We start from the raw sequence: 21,516 nt of genomic DNA, 5'->3' as shown, positions 1-21,516 counted from the left end.
GTGGAGGCCCCCATTGCTTTTGCAGTGTATTCTATTAGGTAGCACTTAGCATTCATTTAGATTTTCACGAAATGTGTCCATGACATTGATGTTACAATGAAAAAAGTGTAAGCCTCTACAAAGAGAAAGAACTCTATTTTTTATTGCTCTTGCTACAATTTCCTGTTACCCACGGTGCCACAATGGATGTAACCGCAATCAGCTGACATAAGCAGTTCTTTAATCAGTCGTTTAAAACTAAACACGAAGAATCCGCTGCAGAAATAGGAACTCAAGCATCACAATTTAAGCACAAATCCTGCCTTGAGCCTCCGACTGTGACACCAAGCATCTGGGATTGTTTAAGTGTTTACTCCAAACTTCGTACATGTGCTTCCTGATTCAGAAATGCTGGCACACACGGACACAAGCGCCTTACACGACAGCGCTCGCCTTGTTGCCCCAACTTTAAGTCTTCAGCTTCTTAAGGGATGCTACAAGCTTATGGTCACATTCCAGATGTCAAAGGCACACACAAATGATTACACCAACAAATAGGCCATCCTCCAATCTGGTCTATTTTGGGCCACTGGTGTAGGTGGACTTGGTTGCGCAACATCACACCTGGAGCACAGCAGCCGAGGCTGCAGAACTGGGAGAAAGCAGCTGTGTTATAATTTTGCTAATTCAGAAAATAGTCATTAATGAATTCAAGGGCTCAATCGATAGCTATAAATATGGCTCTCTATCTTTAGAGGCCTTTAAGGAGGCTTCGCCCACTCTCTCAGCTGAAGTCACACAAAAGGCTCTCATTGGACATGGACGTGCGCGTGACAGGATGCCTTGGGAGAAGATGATGTAATATCTTTTTGAAACATCACTGTTGAGGGACACCCCACTCTTTTGAACTTTACATCACAGACAAACGGTGACCCAGCAATATCACCGAGACAGGACCAAGGAATAAAATAGAGTTCCAGCAAAACCACATAAACTTACTGACAGAGGATGTGCTTCTAGTTTAATTTCTAACTAGGAATAAAGATTTCCTTCCAAACTTACCGAATCCAATCTAATACTAAAAGTACAAATGTCAATATTTGCTTCCAATCTAGTCATTTATAGCCTGTTTTATACATGCTGCAGAAATACATTTATGTTTTCAAGCATAAACACTTAATTTTAAGATGGGTTCACACACAACTGTGAATGCAATCTGCAGAAGACGCTGCATGGCGCTGTGAGGTGAGTGTCTGTGCAAAGCCCTCCGGGCGTATGCACTCTGACTTGGTGTCACCTATCCTCCTCTCTAAGGAGGCCTAAGGGCAGGATGTCTGATCAGCTGAAACACAACCCTTCCCCAGGTGTAAACATAAAGAAAGGTGTTTATCTTTAAAACACCCATCACTGACTAAATTACGACTTACACCTCAGACTGTTTGTGCTGCACATTCACATTTTAGTAAGTCTATAATCACCACGGCCTGTTTTCAGCTGCCCCCAAACTGCAGGATGTGATTTTTACTACCAGGCCACAACGAAAACAAATCAGTCACATCCACTCTGTATGGACGTCGAGTCCTCCGACGCACAAAGAAACGCCTACACAGAGTCAGTATGAGCAACAGTTTGAGCACGATTTTGAGGGAAAAATATAAATTGCTTGCTTGTGTTTGACAGGTGACAGGCTGTTTGCACATTTGCGCCTGTAAATTAATTCCATGTGTATGTAAAGGTCTAAATGTATTTTAACCACTGATGGTGTGACATACATTGTTGCATTTTCATTGTATTATATAAAAACGAGCATGGCGCAGGGGTCCAAATCGGCATGCGTGCATCACACAGAGGCTCTGTTTCGAGTGCGCCTGGGTTCTAAATGATGGACGCGACCATCTTTTTGCGCCAACAGGATCATTGATTGTTTCGTAGCCTCCAGTTCGTCTAATAAAAGCTGATTTTTTAAATTATTTTTTTAAACAACAACAAATAAGAATCTCTTCTTTATTCGATTAATCGCGCTCCTGACAGTTCAGCCCTTATGGAGACCGCCGATAACAATCAAAGCGGCTGCGGCGGGAGGATCCACCTGGCGGAAAACAATAATGCAGCCGTGCACGGCGCGCGGCCCCGTTATCAGCCGCTCATTAGGCAGGAATGAGCTCACGATCGTGCAGCAACGCAAAAGCAAATTGGCATTAATGCATGCTCCATAAAACCAGAACGAGCAACCTTCCCGAGCGCATCAAGCCGCCCACCCCCTCATTGTCTCCCCCCTGCATCCGTCTCCCCCCCCACGCACACACATTCTTTGAAATCGCAAACCAAGACGTTAAATTGCGCTCGAAACCGCGCGAAATAATCTCGATCACCATATTCCCACGTCGCCAAATCGCCCTCAAATAGGTGTGAGGCCACAGAACAAAAAAAGCCACGCTATTGTGTCGCGCGCAAGCGAGAAAGCCATTGCAAGTAGGTTAAACCCGCTCGCGCTGGCGCAGACGCAAATGTCTCCAAAGACAGGGGGGAAAAAATGCCAAAAACGCGCAAATGCCAGCTGCGGATTGAGCGTACCTTTGCTCTCCTGCCCCTCGTCCTGAGTCTCCTCTGCGTTGGACTCCATGGCAGGCTTTGTCCCGTCCATTATTTTAGGGGAATATAGTCTCCTTGCAGGCTACTTGCACTTGTACCTTACAGTGTGTGGATGATGGAGCCTATCCTGGTGACTGGATGCTCTCTCTCTCTCTCTCTCTCTCCGTCTCTCTCTCTCTCTCTCGTACACACCCTCCCTCTCTCTCTCCCGCTATCTCTCCTTCTCTCTGTTTAAGCTCGCCACCGTCTCTCTGTCTAAATCAACAATTCAGTTTCGAAATGCAAATGCACACGCATCGGTGTTACAGAATAATGCCCCCAAAATAATGGCTGCCGACTCCCTTTTTGGCGCCCAAAATCATCCTGATGATGCAAATTACTCTCTAAATATATTTTGGTGATATATCATTGCAAAAAAAATTAATAATAATAATAAAATCCTGTCAGACTGTTTCATCGGTGGATTCCTGTGATTTTGATTTGTTTTATTGTTTGCTTGGATAAGGACAAAATGTGCAGGTGATTTCAATATGCAAACTCACGAGTAACCATGCAACCACAACCACACACACACACACACACACACCGCCCCCTCTCCATCTGGTGAGCTAAGAGAGAAACAGAGAATGAGGGAGGGAAGGATGGAAAGAGGCAGAAAGAGGAAGGGAGGGAGGGAAGAGGGGAAAAGAGGGAGATGCTGTAACAGAGTGTAACTGTGTGAAATAAAAGCGAGCAAGAACCTGAGCAGGAAGGCTGGGAAAGGGGGTAGTGGCTGATTTTCAGCTTTCTCTCACATTGAACATCAGTTATTTTAACACTTCTGAGCAACCAGTCAGCTCTCATTAACTGCCAGCACGCTCGGTTGTGTGTTGCATAATGGTTATGTTTCATTCAAAATCAATCTCTTGCTTTCCTCTTGTGTTTAAGTAGCTTCAATTAAACCCATTTGAGCTCTGACCGAACCATCTTTGACCAATTAGAGCTTCCGAACTGGTACAGCGACACGTTCACCTCTGCATTTCACTGCTGATTAGTTGTTCCCACAATCTAATGGAAAACCGACCAAGGTGGGTCCTTGAATCCCAGAGAAATGCCTACAAAGTGGGGGTGTTTATGCAAAGTGGGGGTTGAGGGAGTGTGTTGTGCAGTTTTCATCATTCACCCCATTTTCTAATAATAAACACGTCCCCAAACAATGGGACACCATCTGTCCCGAATCCTCTTAAATAAGATTTTAATTTGAGCCCACGCGTCCCTGTTTTAGACAAAGCTCAGCTCACAAAAACAGTTTAGGAAATCCCTCCTCACCCCACCCACCCCACCCCAACAGCCCCTGATGTTTTCATCTAACAAAACATCAGACGCCAGAATGGCTGACGTGACATATATGACATTTAGTGGGTCCATTCACCCTGAGGGTTGAAATTAACACCCTGCCCTGCACCATATGCTGGTGAATCCAAGAGGGTCTCCAATCACACCGACTTTTTGACATTTGAATGGCTCTAAGCACCACGAGGAAACCTGAGCCTGCTGCATAAATGAATGACCACCCAACGAGACACCACGAAAACATGTAGGAGTCAAGGGAGTTTGCTAAGAAGTATTATTCCCTTTAATGACAGCACACTTCAGCACCGGGGCCAGATGATTAGTTGAGCTTCTACCATACGAAAACATGTAGTTATCATAGAGCATAATTATTTCTTTGTGTGGTCCACAAAAAAAAAAAAAAAATCCACAGTGATACAAAGGCTGTGAATAGCTCCCATGATGATTCATCTGGGTTTTTAATTAACAAGTTAATCATTATAATTTCATGAAGGAAACTGTTCTGCTCGAGAACCTGAAACAGCAAATGTTTACATTGTTGCTTAAAAAGTGAGAGAAAATGAATGGATGCAGCTTTAAAAGGGAATTTAGACACAGAAATACAAAATAAAAAAAAAAATCAGCAAAAAACTTTTTAAATGAAAGGAAATTCCATTTTAGTAAATATTTTTTTAAACTATGAGCTGAATTACAATTTTTGCATTTACGCAAACATCCATAAAAAAAACGGATCAAGTATTGGCTGAAAATTATTACAATGTAGCAAAAAAAAAATCCACCTTAATGACCATCAAGTGATTATTTATAAATACATTTTTGCATTTATTGTCCACTAAGCACTGATAGTTTGAGGCTAAAGTCATCATGTTGTTAAAACAAAGCTTTTCCCACTGAAGTAAGTAGAAACAGGATCAGCAACAACCTTGGGAAATGTATCCAAATACCTCAACATGAAGCTTTTTTCTAAACAAATTTCCCTCTGGACACATAATGTGAAATTACTGGGCTGCTATGCTTAAGTTGGCCATTTATATCCACTGTCAAATTAACCAAATGACTTCAGTTTAAGTTTGGGGATTATTCCTTTTCACGTAGCTGTACTAGTTGCCGAGCACTACGGTCTATGCAGTTGTGTAGTCCATATAGAACAATGAGAGCTCATACAATGTGGATATTGAGTAATCAGTAAATGGTATAATTCTGTTTTGTAGTTAATTTGATCTGTAGCAAAACACAGTCATGCATTGGGACAAAAAAAGAAAAAAAATGGAAGAAAAATGGAAGAAATGAAAAGGACAGAGTCACACAAACTCAAACTGTCAGTTAGCAGGCTGGAAGGGTGAGCTTCAAGTCCCATTTTTCTCTCAGAACCCCCATAATCCCTTGCTGGGTCACACAGATTAAGGACTTGTCCACAAGATGAGATACAGTGCTTCCTGGCACTCTTCACGATCACCCTGCCACACACATGCACATGTGCACGATGTTAAAAACACACACACATACACACACAACATGCAGTTTGGCGTTCCAGAGACGGCAAAAAGTCAGAGTCCTCATAATTCCTACCAAGTAAGGCGCAACAAAACTGTTTTCTTTATGGTGGAATTCCAAGCAGGATTTCTTAAGACAGAGTTCTTCCAAACTTCTCTTACTTCATCTCACAGATTATTGTGTAACATTATTAAGTGTGTGAGTCACAGAATGAGCCAAAACCTTCACAAATGCAGCTAAAATCTGTTGGTGGTTCTACAGCATGAATTCATTGTTCAGACATTTCACTAAAACAACAAATTGGGGAGATTAGCAAAGTCAGCAGGATCTGAAGAATGAATATTTGTACCAAATTACATGGTAATTCACTTAAAATGAAAGGAAAAGGGTGCACCAACTGTGCCATGTTGCCATCCTTAGAGTCGTGCTCCTTTGTACTGAACTGACACATCAAAGGGATGCATGCTGTGTTTGTGTGTTTGGGGTGGCATTCAGGTATAGAACTGTGCCTCTGTGTGTTATTGTGAAACGATTAACAACAGAGTGAGACCAGGACTGTAGTTTGGACCCTAAACAGTGTGCTTGTTTGTGTGGGCATGCAGGGAAATGTCAGTGACGCCAGTAAATATTTAAAATGTAAACTTTTGAAGCCCGTGCTCAGAAGTGACCCATGCAACAGCTGATTTTGGAAAATATCTAACATCTAGGTCATTTTAAAGTAGTTGTTAAGCTTGAAAAAAAAAAGCCTCTGTGCTTCTGCAGCACTGCAGAAACTTTCTTATCTGCCTCCACAACTCTCTTAGTCCATTAAAGGCAAAGGCATGAGTGCCTGTCGACTGCCTGTCTTCCCTCATTAGAACGACACAGAAGTGGCGCTCAAATTGGGTCGTACTACAGTAACGAGCGCACTGCAGCTCCTTCGTGGGAGCAGATGTGGAGCTAATGTTGAATAAAAGAAGGAAGAAAAGGAGAACGCCGGGGCCTATGAGCGCCTCAGCAACGATAGCCGTGAGTAGCTTCAAACGGACTTCAATCTAAATATTTCTACACCATCGTGATACTCTGGAGGTGGTCACATCCTCTTTATCAGCGCAGTCTCGTCTCAGAGTGATACAGGCTCTGCTGTTTCCATGGAGATGGGAAACACTGCCGGCAGGCTGCAGTGATTGAGATCTTTTAGTGATCCTATCAGTTCCTAGAAAACTTCTCATGTGGCTGTGGCTCGATGTCCCATCAGCCAAAACTTAAAATCTAATCAAGGAGATAACCATGACATGAAACTTCTCAGTGTGCTATCAGTGAAACCGTTTCTGCTCCCACGACCAGCTCAGCCGAAGCTGTTGTTGACATGCAGCCAGTGTATTGAACGCTTCCTGTTGTTGTGAGGAAGAATCATCTTGTGCACTGTTAGAGTGCGTGTAAATAAATAAGCAAGTCGTCTAGCGTGAATGGAAGCAATCACCCACAAGACGCTTCGCATCTTCTGAGTGCACATCTGTAAGTGCAGCAGGAAGCACACTTAACCACATTTATGGAGATGACTGAAATCTTTTTACAACTACATGATGGATTTGAACTTTCCCAAAGATGTTCATGATCCCCAGAGGATAACTCCTATTGACTTCAGCAAGCTTTGTTTTTTCATCAGTAAAGGTTAAAATATCAATACAGTCTAAATATCAGGGGAGCAATTTGATGATTGTGAGTGAAATTTCTCAACAACTGCTGGATTCACTCTAAATTTCCCCGTTAGGAGAAATGTTAATAACTTTCATTCAGCGTCATTGACAGGTCAGTGTTTTTTAATTTACACTGTACTTTAGTTACACTAAATATCAGCTATATCTTGTGTTTATTCATCATCTTGCTTTCCATTAGCATGTTAATTCGGAATTAGCATTTGGCGCACACCACTTCTGTGTTGTGAGCTAACAGAGACATTAGCATAGCTGCACAACAGTTTAAATGCAAGTTGTTAAGATTTAAGCTGTATCCACGCAGGAAGTGATCAATCATCACTCGTCACATTGAAACTCAGGGCTGCCAACCTTTTATCAAATAAGGGACACTCTGGTGTGCCAGGAGTACGATGCACAGCTAGCTGGGCATAGTGTAAATATGCACAGTATGTTCATATTCTTATAATAAAAATGCAGTAAAATGTTGGTATTCAGTTCAACCTCATCTAAAACAATAAAGACAGTAAATAATCACAGGGGCATTTCCTTTGAAAATTAAGCAAAAAAGAAAAAAGTATAATACTGTAAATGGGTGCTTCAATTAGTAAACGAGTTTATCATGCTATGCAGACCAAAGAGCAACTTACTGGTATGAATCATGTATTACTCCTCACATCTGGTGCGCTTGACTGTCACTGACGGTCGTAGATGGACGCCGGCAATCGTCTGACACAATTACATCTGTTAGACAGGAAGTGGCACTGCAGGTAATGGTCAATATACGAGACATTTAAGGTAGAATAAGGGACGGACCAATTTTGCTCATTATACGGGATGGCCCGGCTAAAACAGGACAGTTGGCAACCCTAAGATTGGTCGCTATTGATAAGTTGCCTAGATAATCTTTTCACTCGCTGTGCCCACGTCCTCATTTTAGGTTTGACAGCGCTTTGGTAGATAGAGGTGAAAGGCTTAAACATGAATTGCAGTTTAAAGAAGGCCTGTCTTATCTTAGAAGCCCCAGGGCAGCTGTGGCTACAACTGTAGCTTGCCTCCACCAGTGTGTGAATGTGAGAGTGAATGGGTGGATGACTGGACGTGTAAAGCGCTTTGGGGTCCCTAGGCGGGACTAGTAAAAGCGCTGTACAAATACAGGCCATTTACCATTTACCATTTATCTTATTTTACATGTACAGCACTTTGGTCAACAGTTGTTGTTTTAAATGTGCTATATAAATAAATATAACTATTTTTTTTTTGTCTGAGTCACCGATTGTGACTGACCTTCTGGAACAAAATGACTGTGTGTGCATCAGAAGTTGTTGTCTGCCCATGACCTTTTCAAAACCCAGAAACTATACTAAGGGTCATTAAACCACACCTTTACTGATATATACTGAGGTCACAACTGTCATTGAGGGTACAGGGAGTTTGTCTTCATGTAGAAAAGACTTAAAAGGGTCTTGACCTTACTATGTCAAGTGCCTTGAGATGATTTATGCTATGATTTGCTGCAAAATAAATACATGTGAACTGTTGCATCACTTTGTCAAAAGACCAATGCAAACTAATTGCAGGATGAATGTACAGTGACAGAGAGCACTAAAGTTCAAATGCCTGTTATTGTTTCCATAATCTGCTCCTTTGTCTTGTGTGTCGCTCAGTCTCACTACAGGCATCGCGTTGACCTTTTAACAGTCTTCCTGACACGCTGTTCAACACCATTAAGCATCTGTTTTGTTGAGCTATGAAGCCATGAGCTCCGATCCCAGAGGATGACCTCACGATGACCTGCAGTATCTGTTGGTCCGTGCCTAGAGAAATCAGTTGTGCGCCACTCAGAGCTATTTGTGCCTGTCTTTGTCTAATGCAACTTCTATGTCAGTGAGAATGATCCTTCAGGAGAAACAGTATACGGAGAATTAAAGGTGGGCCGTTTCTTCTGCTTTGCAGTTGTGTCGACTTTTTTGGTTGCACGGATAGTTTCAGTTTGACACATACCTATTTTATAATAACTGTTGTTACAAAATTGAGTGATGGCAAAAAGTTTAGCTGAAATGATGACACAGTTATTAGTAGCCTGTAGCTACAGCTAAGTGATGTACGTAGCTACCATGCCAACCAAGTAAGCTTATAGGAACAAACTTCTGGGCATGACAGGGTGGAGTATAAAATACCAGAATTGAACAGTTTCAGTTCAGCTTGAATTATGCAACAAAAACAAACCAACCATATTTGTCCAGAGAGACAGCCCCACCAGTTCAGTGACAGATGGCCCCGCCTCCCTGAGTCTGGCTCTGCTGGAGGTTTCTTCCTGTTAATAGGGAGTTTTTCCTCCCCACTGTTACCAAGTGCTTGCTCATGGGTTAGGGTTTTTTCTCTCTGTTATTGTAAGGTTTTAATCTTACAATACAAACTGCTTTGACATGAGTTGAACTGAACTGAAGTAAGTGGCTGCCAATCAAAGAAACCATGCCACTAACTTTTAGAATATGAAGAAGGATTTAATTATTCAGACCAAAGCTATTTTTGTACCAAGCTGCAAACATGGTTATGTCTCTTGAATAGTTGTGCATTTTAATATCAGAGTTGATGGGAAATTGAATCACTCAAGTAGCCATTAGAGGAACTACAGTTTATGGCACTTCTGTCTTCATTTTCAGCCCTGGCAGCATGGTGGCACGGTGGTTAGCACTGTTACAGCAACAATGTTCTGGGTTTCTGACTGCGTCTTTCTGTGTGGAGTTCGTATGTTCTCCCTGTGTTTGTCAAGGTTCTCTCCGGGTACTCTGGCTTCCTCCAACAGTCCAAAGACATGCAATTAGTGGGGTCAGGTTAACTGGTGATTCTGAAGTGCCCATAGGTGTAAATATAAGTCTGAATGGTTGTCTGTTTCTGGCAACCCCGCCTCTCGCTCTATGATAGCTTGGATAGGCTGCAGCCTTCTGCGATGCTGAATTGGATAAAGGAAAGAGAATGGATGGATGTATATTACTGTTGCAACCAAAGCAATCACCTTAAAGTTTTCAAAATCTAACTTCCAAGGTAAATAGAAAGCATCGATGAAGTTACTTTTTGTAAACTTTACTTATTGGGCTCATGAATCAAATTGTATTGTGTACTCGTTCTTCTTTCCACAGCTTGCTTGTTTCACCCCACAATAACCAGTCTCACACACACACTGGAGCACTGATTTTTCTTTACATTACTCACCCAGACTGGTTGAATCCAATGTGGCCATATAAGGACAGAGCGGGTGACTGTCGGCCAAATTCAGAGCCAGTGATTGGGTGTGACTTGTCCTGCCTCCTGCATGCGCTAATGTGTCTGAATCTCCTGCTGCTAAATGCGAGAAAGGGCAACCGCAGAGTCTGACTCTGCAGACACTGTCCAGAGCTCATGTGTGACAGCAGCTGATGTTTGGGTGTTTGCCTCCATTAGTCAAATATAAGAGCTGTATCACTAATGCTGAAAACAGGCCATCACTTAAGCGAGCAAAAACATGCAAAGACTGGTACAAACACTAACGCGCGCACACACAAACATTGTCTCAGCGACGGCTTTATGAGCCTCCCGCTGTCGCTTTAGTCTAATCCTTGCTTTTTTAATGGGCTTTTGGCTTCCCCTAAAAGGAAAACCTTTGCCAGAGAGTGAGGCTGAAGTTCTGCACCTTGCTCATCTCTAACCTGAGACAATCCTTTTAATTTATCAGTAGAAACAATGTGCCTTTGTGACTTATCGGGCTTTATTCATCTGCGTGTGTGTGTCTGCTGGTGTGTGCATGTACGTCCAGATCTGGTCTCTTAATCTGTGGTGGTTATGATGACCCAGTTTCGCCTCCGCCCTCTGCCGTCGGTCGCCAAGGAGACACTTCCCTCTCATTCCTGAACCAAAACGTCGGATGCTGACAAAGGTTAATCTACCTTGAATGCACACACACACATGCACACACACTCAACTCTAAAGATGTCAACACAAATACAAACATTTCATTCAGGCCAGTGTTTTTGTGGATTTTTAAAGGAATGTTCCAAACAAATGGGATTTCTTTCCATGTTCCTGTCCGCTCCATCTCTAGCTCCGCTCCACACTTGAAACAGGCACACGGGCAACTTTAATGCAAATTCATGCAAACTAATCCCATCATGCTTCGTCATCGTCCATGCTGCCTGAAACGCCTGCACTTCTGTGTGCTCTGATTTCTCCCTGCGATTGTGATTTCTTAGTCTGAATTGCAACACAACAGAGCGCTGAAGCTTCTGTTTCAGCCTGTCATCTCATCCTCATCCTCACACTCACTCACACGATCACAATGCTTGACCGAACGCCCACCCTCTCCTGCACAGAAATAAAATCTAACTGGGGGAGCATCTCCCATACATTTCATCTTATTTACAATATCTGACTCCTGTCACTACGCATGGGTTAACCTACACACACCTAGAGACACACATACACTCACACACACGCGTCTACACGCCCATCCCCCCAGGGCACCCTCCGCTCAGCAATTTATCAGACGAGCCACTAATCCTGCTGGCCCAGATTTGGTCCACAGTCTGCTCCACATGATGTTACGTTGTCATCCAAACAACTGCGCGCACACCCAGCGTCGACCTCAACCACGCACAAACAAACATACATATATATATATACACACCCCCACCCCACTTCAGACTGCCTGCCTGCATCATATGACCCCCCTCCCCCCCTCCTTCAAGAGTCATGTGACTCCGGGGCTGCTGCACCTGTGACCTACTGTACAGAACTGCAGCACACACTGGCAGCAATGTGGGATAAGAGATGCTTCCCATCCACAGTGTGCAGGCGCGCCATGAGTCACTGTGTGGAGGAAATGCAAAGCAGGGTGGGATCATCATCTTCTTCACCATCATCATCACTGCAGAGGTGGGGGAACAGCAGGGGAGGGAGGCGAGGTGAAGCAGAATGGCATCCCCTGCTGTCTGTGGGTCACGTGTATGTATTTTTATGTACTGTCTATTTCTTGCCCGAGTGGGCTCATGAGATCTGACGTGTGACTGTTTGCATGTGCCGGGATTTGAAACGACGCCCGCCTCGCAGCTTTGTGCATCAGTGCGTTGTCAAGGCAACAGGTCCTCTCAACGCCGACTGATTCCGACACATAAAAAGTGGCTGTTGAGCTGAGTTTAAGGAGCCTGAATATGAAAGCAAGTGTGAGGGCTGTGTTTACATGTTGGCCTCAGTCAAGGCCGAATCAGCGGGGCGGGTACTAAGCAACAGCTTTCAAAACATTAAAACACACTGTACAAAGAGTAAGATGCCTTCAAACAATAGCAAAATCAATAAAAAGCGTAGTAAGAGCGAAAAACAAATACTACTAGTTCATTTCTTACATTGTTATGGGCAAAATAATGATCGTTTTTAAGACCGTTACTGATATTTGGTGATTCAAAAATCTCCAAAGGCTTATATTTTTTCCTTTTAGACGATTTATTATTATATAATTTAATTATTTATTATTATTTATTATATTTATTTATTTAAACATGAACAGATTTCCCAAACATTTGTTATCTGTAACTATTTAGGAGTTTTTAAAGTTACAGTGTGTAAAATCTCATCACTAGATGCCAGTAGATTGAAGACTGTCAAGACAACTGAATTCAGTTTTCTTACCTATTTCAGTTCTATCCCAGCTATGGAGGCTGCAGTAGGACACGTTTTAATCAGCCAAGTGAAGACCGTTCACAATAAGGGCTGCAGCTGATCCATCCATTTATTTTCACTTATCCAGGGACGGGTCACGGGTGCAGCAGCCTAAGTAGAGAAGCCCAGGCCTCCCTCTCCCCGGCCACGTCCTCCAGCTCGTCTGAGGGAACACCAAGGCATTCCCAGACCTCTCCGGTGTGTCCTGGGTCTGCCCTCTCAGTGGGTCATGCCTGGAACACCTCACCCAGAACGCACCCAAACCACCTCAACTGGCTCCTTTCGATGTGGAGGAGTAGCTGCTCTATTCTGAGACCCTCCCTGATGGCTAAACTCCTCACCCCATCTCTAAGGGAGAGGCCAGCCACCCTTCGGAGAAAGCTCATTTCTGCTGCTTGTATGCACAATTTCATTCTTTTGGTCACTACCCAGAGCTCATTACCATAGGTGAGGGCAGAGACATAGACCGGTGAATCAAGAGCTTTGCTTTTACACTCAGCTCTCTCTCTCCTTCAGAAAAAGGCACACACTATATTTGAACATAAAGACAAGACAAAATGAGAGCTCTATAGTGAAAATGAATACAAACAAGTAATTCTAGATTATCTTCTTTTCACAACCACTGGAAGTCAGAATCTCTTGTAAAATGAAAAAGATTCAAGTCGTGTGTTCATAGGGGTAGAGTTAAATTCTTTCTTCTTGGTAATGAGCAGTCTGGAGTTAGAACAAGGTAATAATGGCCTCTCATGTGCTTTCCTCTCTTTTGAGATGTTAAAGGTTGTCAGATAAACACAAACCACTGTACAGCTAGTTTACTAAACGCACTTCAAAGTGAGAGTGGGCCACTTAATCTGTTGGAATCAGGCTCAACACGTTAAACAGTGAAACTGATCGAATCTTAAAAGGAATAGAAAACACTTAAAAGTCATTACAAAGCAGAGACCATCTCTCTCATACTCAGCAGGGAAACTCGGAGGCCATGAATCATGAGGAGTATAAACCATTCAGCTGTTTGTGAGCTCAGTGAGTGTGATTGCACAGCTGGAGCTCCGATCAAGCACTGCACGATTCAATGAGCAAATCTTTTTGAGGAACTAATTCTCGTCATTCAGGAGACTGTAAAGAAGCGCTTTGTGCATAGTTGCCATGGAGGCTTACAAACAGGTATTTATTAACTCTCAGCAAACCACGTCAACTGTTGTTGTCTTTCTCGAGCTCCACGTGTGATCATCAACAGTCCACCATGCTCTCGGCACCAATCCTCTCACCAGCCCCACCGTACCTCGTCAAAGTTCAGCTTTAAAAACTGAGGTCTGCGTTGCTCCAGTCAGTTTAAATCGAACCTCCTCCGAGAGTTTCAAGAGGGAGCGATGTTGTTTTAGGTAGTTGCAGGAGTTAAAAGCATACGAGCTTTTCACCTAACTGTTACAAGCGTCTTCCTTGACTCTCTTGACTGAACAAAAACGACACAATCCTGAGAACAACATGCCACAGGGAATAACGGCACAATAGAAAGGTGCTCGGAGAGGTGTGACTGGCACTACAATGTTAGGACTTTCCTCACAGTATGACAGAAACGCATTGCTACAATAGGTTGCAATAAAATCTGTGACCACACTTACGGCTGTCTTATCCACAGAGTAATTTTGTTGAACAAACACAATGTAAAATGAACTTTACTTGTTTCAGTTCATTCAGAAATTAACATTCAATTTTTTTTTGCCAAGCACATTTTCTTTAATGATTAACTATCGGAATGAATAAAGCTTTCCTTTTTTAAATATATTTCAGTTGCAGTTTACTCAAAATTATTGCTTCATGAATCATTTTTCAACACTGCAAAAAAAACAAAGAAGTAATAAAAACATAATATTTTTTCCCCCCAACTTTGGTTTATTATTTCACAAATTTTGACTTGCTATCTTAAACGTCTTAAGAAATCAGTCAAAATTAACAAAAAAAAAAAAAAAAAGAGTTATTAAGTTGAAACTTTGAGTTAATAACTCAAAATTGTGACTCACAGATCACAAATTTTCTTGTTCCAGTGGTGGAAACCAGCTTCCATAGTTCGAGGAAGCTGGACTACAAGGAGCAAACCTATGCAGACACAGGAAGCATTCTGCTGTTTCTGAACAGGCACTGCAGCCCTGAAGTTTTCTAGACATCATCCAACACAGGTGCAAATGAGAATGCAAATATCCAGCATCGGTAGATCAGATCAGTCGCTTTGACCTGCTAGCTTCCAAGTGCAAATGTGATGTTGGATTGTGCTGATGTGCAAACAACACTGGGCACCATATGCAAGTGGGAACCATGTGAGCAGCTTCCTGTGCGCTTAACTAAGGCATTTCCAGCTGAGGCGTTTCCAGTAGCGCGACTACATCTGAAGTGGACTATTTCTTGAGTACACATGCACAGCTGAAAATCTGGGAACCCATCAGCTACTCTGCTGACTTAGCCTTTGGGCGTCACGGACAATTTTACGGGACTTCTTGTGCATTCAGCAAACTACAGTCTTTGGAGATTCCCATATCTGTGCACCAGCCATTGTTTACAAGAGTATATTAAAAAAAGGAAAGCTAAATGACTATCAGGTGGTCACCCTGCTTTTCTCCATGCAAAAGATTGTTTACCTGCACGCAACTAAAGCCTGCTGAAATGATTGGTGCAGATTTGATGCATTTACATATAGTAACTGTTTATAGAGATTACATAGTTGGTTACTTTATACAGTTTTCTACACAAGCATACCATGCAGTGACTTCATATTTGCAAAGTTAATAAACAGAGATTAAAAAACAAGTATTTGTGGTCTGTTTTGGGGCACAGTCAAGCTGTCATAATGACAGCAGTGCTTTAGTCTAAGTGTCAGTACTCTGCTGTTCTAATCAGCTCAGTGGATCGGTCCACTTTTCTCCCTTTTTGCCAGCTCAGTGATCATTTATTCCTTCAGAATAAAACAGTCCTTAAAAATCTGAAGCCTTTGAAGTCTGTCTGCTCGACGGCTGTGGTGCTCAGTATCCATTCTGCAGATCAGCGCCGAGCAAAATCCACAGGAGAGGATGGAAGAGGACACGAGTTTCCACGCGCAGTCGAGCAGAGACGAACTGCAGCGAAAAAAAAAAAAAGAGCACAAAGAGCAGATTCACGAAGGGGGACGCGGAGGGGAGGAGGGGTGGTGGTGGAAAGAATAATGATGAAGACAATGAGCAGGGGGATGATGAGAGGAGCAGATGCAGATGAAAGATGGGATGATGATGCTGACGATGATGGGACTAAAGTAGCAGTTTGGGGGGAAATAACAGGCAAAACTGGAGAGCTGAAAGTAGAGAAGTTTACAACGGCTGCCTGTAGAAAAATGGCTCCTGTTCTCCATTGCAGTAAATCATGTCATTTGGCTACATCCTGTCTGTTCTCAACTTCTCACCAGCCTAAAGGAGATAAACAGGCCTGCTGGCTTATTGGAAACAGATGTTATGAATGGGAGAGAGAAAAGCAAAGAAAGAGAGAGGGGGAGATCCAGACGTGGAGGGAATAGGCAGAGAAGTAAGAGGTAGAAACACTTTGAATAAGTGGCCTAATGAGATCAACTTGAACGCTGCTGGTTTCAGGTCAGCCAAACAGACGAAACTGCTAGTTTAACAAAAACATGAAACATGCGTCTCTTCACTTTTTCTGAAATCTGTTTCTCCTCTGTGCACGACAGTGAAAAAAAATGACACGTGAGCGTGAGCACTAGTCCAGACTGCGCCTTGTCCTCGGTTTGTTTTTTCTTTTCATGCCATGAAGAAGAAGTGTTAGCATGTCAACAGCTATCCCTCTGCACCCATGAATTAATACTGTATACTATAAATACACTGCTTGGTATATAACCTCTGTTCAATATCACAGAGCTCAGTTTGTCTTCTTCCTAAAGCAAAGGACCCTAGACTTCAAATATACCAACCTTAGCATGAGGTACATGGGGCTTGGAGCTAAATGTGGAAAAATGTTGCCGTTAATTTCAGCATATTTCACTTGACAAACGGCGCCCCATAGAGGTAAGCTGCATTAGATTAGAGAAAATGTTCATTTTGATTTTAGATAATTCTAAATGTCTACAGCAACTATAAGTTGGGACTAACCAGTATTGGTGCCATAGTTTTTTGGTGTCAATTTCTAGCAAAAAAATTACAATATGTATATCTTGGCATACATTATGTAGATGTTTCACTTTAGAAACATAAATCTTTGCACACATTATATATAATGTAAATATGCAAATCTGTTGATTGTTTAAATGCTTGTCCACTTTGAAGCCTCTTGATTCTGTGTCTCACAAAAAAGCAGGTTGTCCTCCCAAGCAAATATAATAGAGCAGCATCGTTTATTTACAAGGTTTTTGCCTTAAGCCCCACGCCCCCGGTACTGGGGGAAAAAGGAGGAGATCACGTTAATCACGGGGGGAGAAAGACATGTGTGGTATCCACAGAAACCTCTGAATCTCAGCTAAAATGTCATAAAAACAATTTACACACCGAAAACAAGCCACGATTAAACGAGCAGTCACATAAATGTGCAGAAGGCCGCTAAACAAACAAAACCGAACACGAAATTTGCTGCGCCAAAAATTGGTCCACCCCAAGGATTGGGTCCCCCGACACAAACAGAGTAACATAGTGTACGCTGTTAAGTGCCAGGATTTATACATTGGGGAAACCAAACAACCTCTGGTGAAGCGGATGGCACAACACAGAAGAGCCACCTCATCAGGCCAGGACTCTGCAGTCTATTTACACCTACAGGCCAGTGGACACTCGTTCAATGATGAGGATGTAACATCCTGGACAGGGAGGAGCGCTGGTTTGAGGGCGGAGTCAAAGAGGCGATTTATGTGAAAAGGGAAAGACCATCTCTGAATCGAGGAGGGGGCCTAAGGGTCCATCTTTCACCATCTTACAATGCTGTGATTGCAGCCATTCCCCAACTGTCTGTGAATGGTACTCATGGTCTTTGATCAGTGGGTTTTGGTCAGCAGTTGTTGATCAATGGTCATGAGAATTTGCATATTAATGATCAAGGAATTGACCTCCCAGCCCATTGTCCCTTCAGTGGGCTGGTTTCAGTCATTATGCAAATGTACTGTTCATAAGATTTGGGGAAACCTGCAGTCAGCTGAGACTGAAGAAGTCACTTGGATGAGTAACGAAACGTTTCTCCCACAAAACGCTACGTCCAGATGAACAGAATCAACTTTTGGAGACGAACAAGAAATTCTTCAGACTTCATGTAACCGGCTAGCCGGTAGCCACGTGATTATCAGCAGTTACCACGCCTACCTACCCGCATGGGAGCCGTTTTCCGTCAACAACCTCCATTGTAGACCCACCCATAGACACGTGACTGGACAGACGTCACATGCAGTAAACTTGGGCCTACGTGGGTTTTGGCAATGCAACGTCTGATTGGTTGAAGTGACGTGAACGTGGCAATGTTACTGTGATCCTATTGGCTCAAACGATTAAAAAGAGGTGTCAATCATGCAAATTGACCAAAAGAAACCAAAGTTACAGCCCCTCAGAGAATTAAAGGCTCCATGCGCACGGCAGAAGAGGGCCAATACCATGTAAATGTGTGGTTAATTCTTCAAAGATGTATATATATATATATATATATATATATATATATATATATATATTTTTTTTTTTTTTAAAAACGCTTTTTTAGGCCTGTTAATAAAATTCATTAATTTTTGCTCTTTAAGACCTAAAAATTCAACTGGCTTGGTGTCAAATTGTGTGCCAAAATTGGACATTTGTGTACAACGTCTGGATATTCATGTATTGAGAGTGCTGTACAGAAACATAAATCTTTGCACAGATGATGTTTATATCTTGGTTACTGAATTTCTGGAATGAAATGTGAACTGAGGCATATTTTTAAAGGGGTTATATGCTAAAAATTAAAAAAAAATAGGTGAGGATAAAATCGACTTACTTTTTCTGTGTTCCAGTCTCAGTAACTTTGACACAGTAATATCTGCTTCAATATTTACACCTCTGATAAAATTTTATAAGTGTTAGCTTTGTTTTGATACCAAGATTGTAACCACAGAGTTTGTAATTGCAGAGAAATAATCAATTGCATTTTCGAGCAGGAAGCTCAGAAACACCTTTGGGGCTGAAGAGGTTAAATCTGCATTTTTAAAAATTGTAAGTGAAATCTAAATGCAGTATTTACAACGTCAGGCAACAGGACATTGTAAATTTAGCTAAGCCTCTTATTCATTCTGACCTTGGAAAAGTTGGATTTAAACTCTTTGCTGCTCACACATGGAACACGGTACAACACATATGACACTGCGTTGTCTGATTTATTCAATTGTATGTTTTTGCACACAGGTCTGTATTAAAAACGAGGTCTCAATGAGAAAATCAGTTTAAATACAAGAATTATTAATAATAACAATAATAATAATAATAATTCAATTTTCCAAACCAATAAGGTAAGGACCCATAATTTGGTCAACGGTGATGCCTCTCTGCTGCATGTGCTGCGAGAAGTAAAGTTGGTGCCCCTGCTGGACCAAGTATGCAACAACATCATTTCTAAATTATTTTTCTTCATTGTTTTCAGCTAGAAAACAAAACTAAATAGTGTACATGGCATTAGTAATACAACTATGGTGGCCATTTATATCAGTTCTTCCAATTTATGAGTCAAGAGGAGAACATCAAACTGTCTTTGCACAACTACTTACAAAGATATTTCCCTTCCCACTGTTTAAATAAAACCCCTTAATTCTGAATAATTCTTGTATTTCTTTATTTCTCTTCTCATTTCCTGTGCCATACTTTCCGTTTCCTGTTGAAAACTAAGCAAATCTTAATCTCAATGAGATTGCCAATCTGATTTGAGCTAATAAAAGAACGACGAGTGTGCAAAAACCCTGGAACAAGCATCCACCTCTACGCAACAACTGTCTTCCGTGTCCAGCCCGTTTAATCCACAGCGGGGAGCGGATCACTCCCTCTTAATCCAATCAACATCAACTCTCACATGAGTAGATAAGGTGGGGAGAGGTAACCGCTGTGTGCTAGCCGAGAGCCAAGGAATGCCACATTTTTACCTTGCAACAGGAGAAATGCATCACGTGATTCGGCGAGGATGGGATTTTTGTACATTTTGAACTTTTATAAAACATCTTAAAAAAGATCTGGAACATGTATCCGGATTATTGGAAGGAAAATTAGTCTAAATCTAAAATGAAATCTACATCCACCGTCTCTCTAAAGGTGTAAAAGCTTTAATTCATGCCCTTTCCACTTACACGCGTGCACCACTGCCAAGACGCCAACAGCGTCTTCTGATGGCACAGTGTGACATCAATCAGCAGATACACGACCGCGCAGGAGAGCGCGGGCACGTTGATTTGAAACCATAACTGCCTAATGAGCGTCAGAAGAGTGATCGTGTGACAAAAGGCTGCAAAGATATTCAGAGTGAAACGGTGAAAGTTAACAGACCGAGGCTTCAAAGTGATAATCAGACATGCAAATAAGAATCCATCACACCGACAACACGCAGCTCAACACGGCCAGGACAGATCTCTGCAGCATCCTTACGAAATGAACCCGCTCCTCTGTGCAAGAGTTGAAATGCAAAATAAGCAAAAACAGCAAAAATGTAGAAACACAGTTCGCCTACCCATGTTTTCAGCTGTTGTGGAAGCTGGTCCGGACACTGTAAGTGACTGTAAGGTGATGTCCACAGGTTGTCTGGAGAGGTCGGGAAGGAGAGGGGAGGGGGGAGGCAGAATGAAAACAACTGCACGTCCCGTTCTGGAATCAGAGGGAGGAGGGGGTGGGTGGGGGTGGCGTGTGACGTCACCCCCGGGGTTAGAAACGGATGAGGCTTCATTAATCCAAACGCACAAGATCTGGTCAGTTCTTCGTGCCTATTTATAAGACAGACGTCCACTTTAACAAAGCACAGCCCAGCTTTAACTCATTTAAATCTGTTTTACATTTGTTTGTTCGCTCATTGAATATTTATGTATTCATTTTTTCTTTTTAAATAGCTTATTATTTATTTATTTATTCACTGGCAATAAATAAATAAATAATTCATGAAAAATTTCTTTGTTTTTTGCTCATAAAATGATCATATCATCACATCATCATGTCATTTACTTTTCCTGTGACGCCCATAATCACTGACTCATGAGTCATAATAACAATTTTGAATATACAACTTATATGAAAAATATTTCTGAAAAATATTTACATTTTCCATCCATCCATTCGCTTCCGCTTATCCTTTTCAGGGTCGCGGGGGGCGCTGGAGCCTATCCCAGCTGTCATAGGGCGAGAGGCGGGGTACACCCTGGACAGGTCGCCAGTCTGTCGCAGGGCCAACACACAGGGACAGACAACCATTCACACTCACATTCACTCACACATTCACACCTAGTGACAATTTGGATTATCCAATTAACCTATCCCCACAAGCTGCATGTCTTTGGACGGTGGGAGGAAGCCGGAGTACCCGGAGGGAACCCACGCAAACACGGGGAGAACATGCAAACTCCACACAGAAAGACCTGATGGTGGAATTGAACTCAGGACCTTCTTGCTGTGCAGCAAAAAAATATTTGCATTTTTCAATATTTATTTGTCAATAAAAATAGTATATTTTAACATAAGCTTGTTTTTATTTATAGTTTTCATTTTTAATTGAATAATGTTTTTTTTTAACTGAATAGATTTAATCA

At 42.2% G+C, this 21,516-nt stretch overlaps 1 protein-coding gene across 2 annotated transcripts in view; it reads right to left on the bottom strand.

The window, feature by feature from the left end:
- The window catches only part of LOC102785959 (neuronal membrane glycoprotein M6-b-like), a 47,180-nt gene extending 26,618 nt beyond the window's left edge, over nucleotides 1–20,562 (bottom strand). Inside the window, exon 1 of one of the 2 annotated variants that reach the window (XM_006808906.3) lies at nucleotides 20,451–20,562. In XM_006808906.3, the coding sequence (XP_006808969.1) occupies nucleotides 20,451–20,454 (4 nt within the window). In that variant the 5' untranslated portion in view covers nucleotides 20,455–20,562. Of the gene's footprint in view, nucleotides 1–2,553; nucleotides 2,733–20,450 lie in introns of those variants that run through there. The other variant, XM_006808905.3, reaches the window with a different exon arrangement.
- Between the last annotated feature and the right edge of the window lie 954 nt (nucleotides 20,563–21,516).

Source organism: Neolamprologus brichardi, chromosome 23 (assembly GCF_056152115.1).
Source record: "Neolamprologus brichardi isolate AB-2024 chromosome 23, ASM5615211v1, whole genome shotgun sequence".
Classification (NCBI taxonomy): Eukaryota; Metazoa; Chordata; class Actinopteri; order Cichliformes; family Cichlidae; genus Neolamprologus; species Neolamprologus brichardi.
Note: the sequence above shows the minus strand (reverse complement) of the source record. Positions and strands in the feature narration are given on the sequence as shown.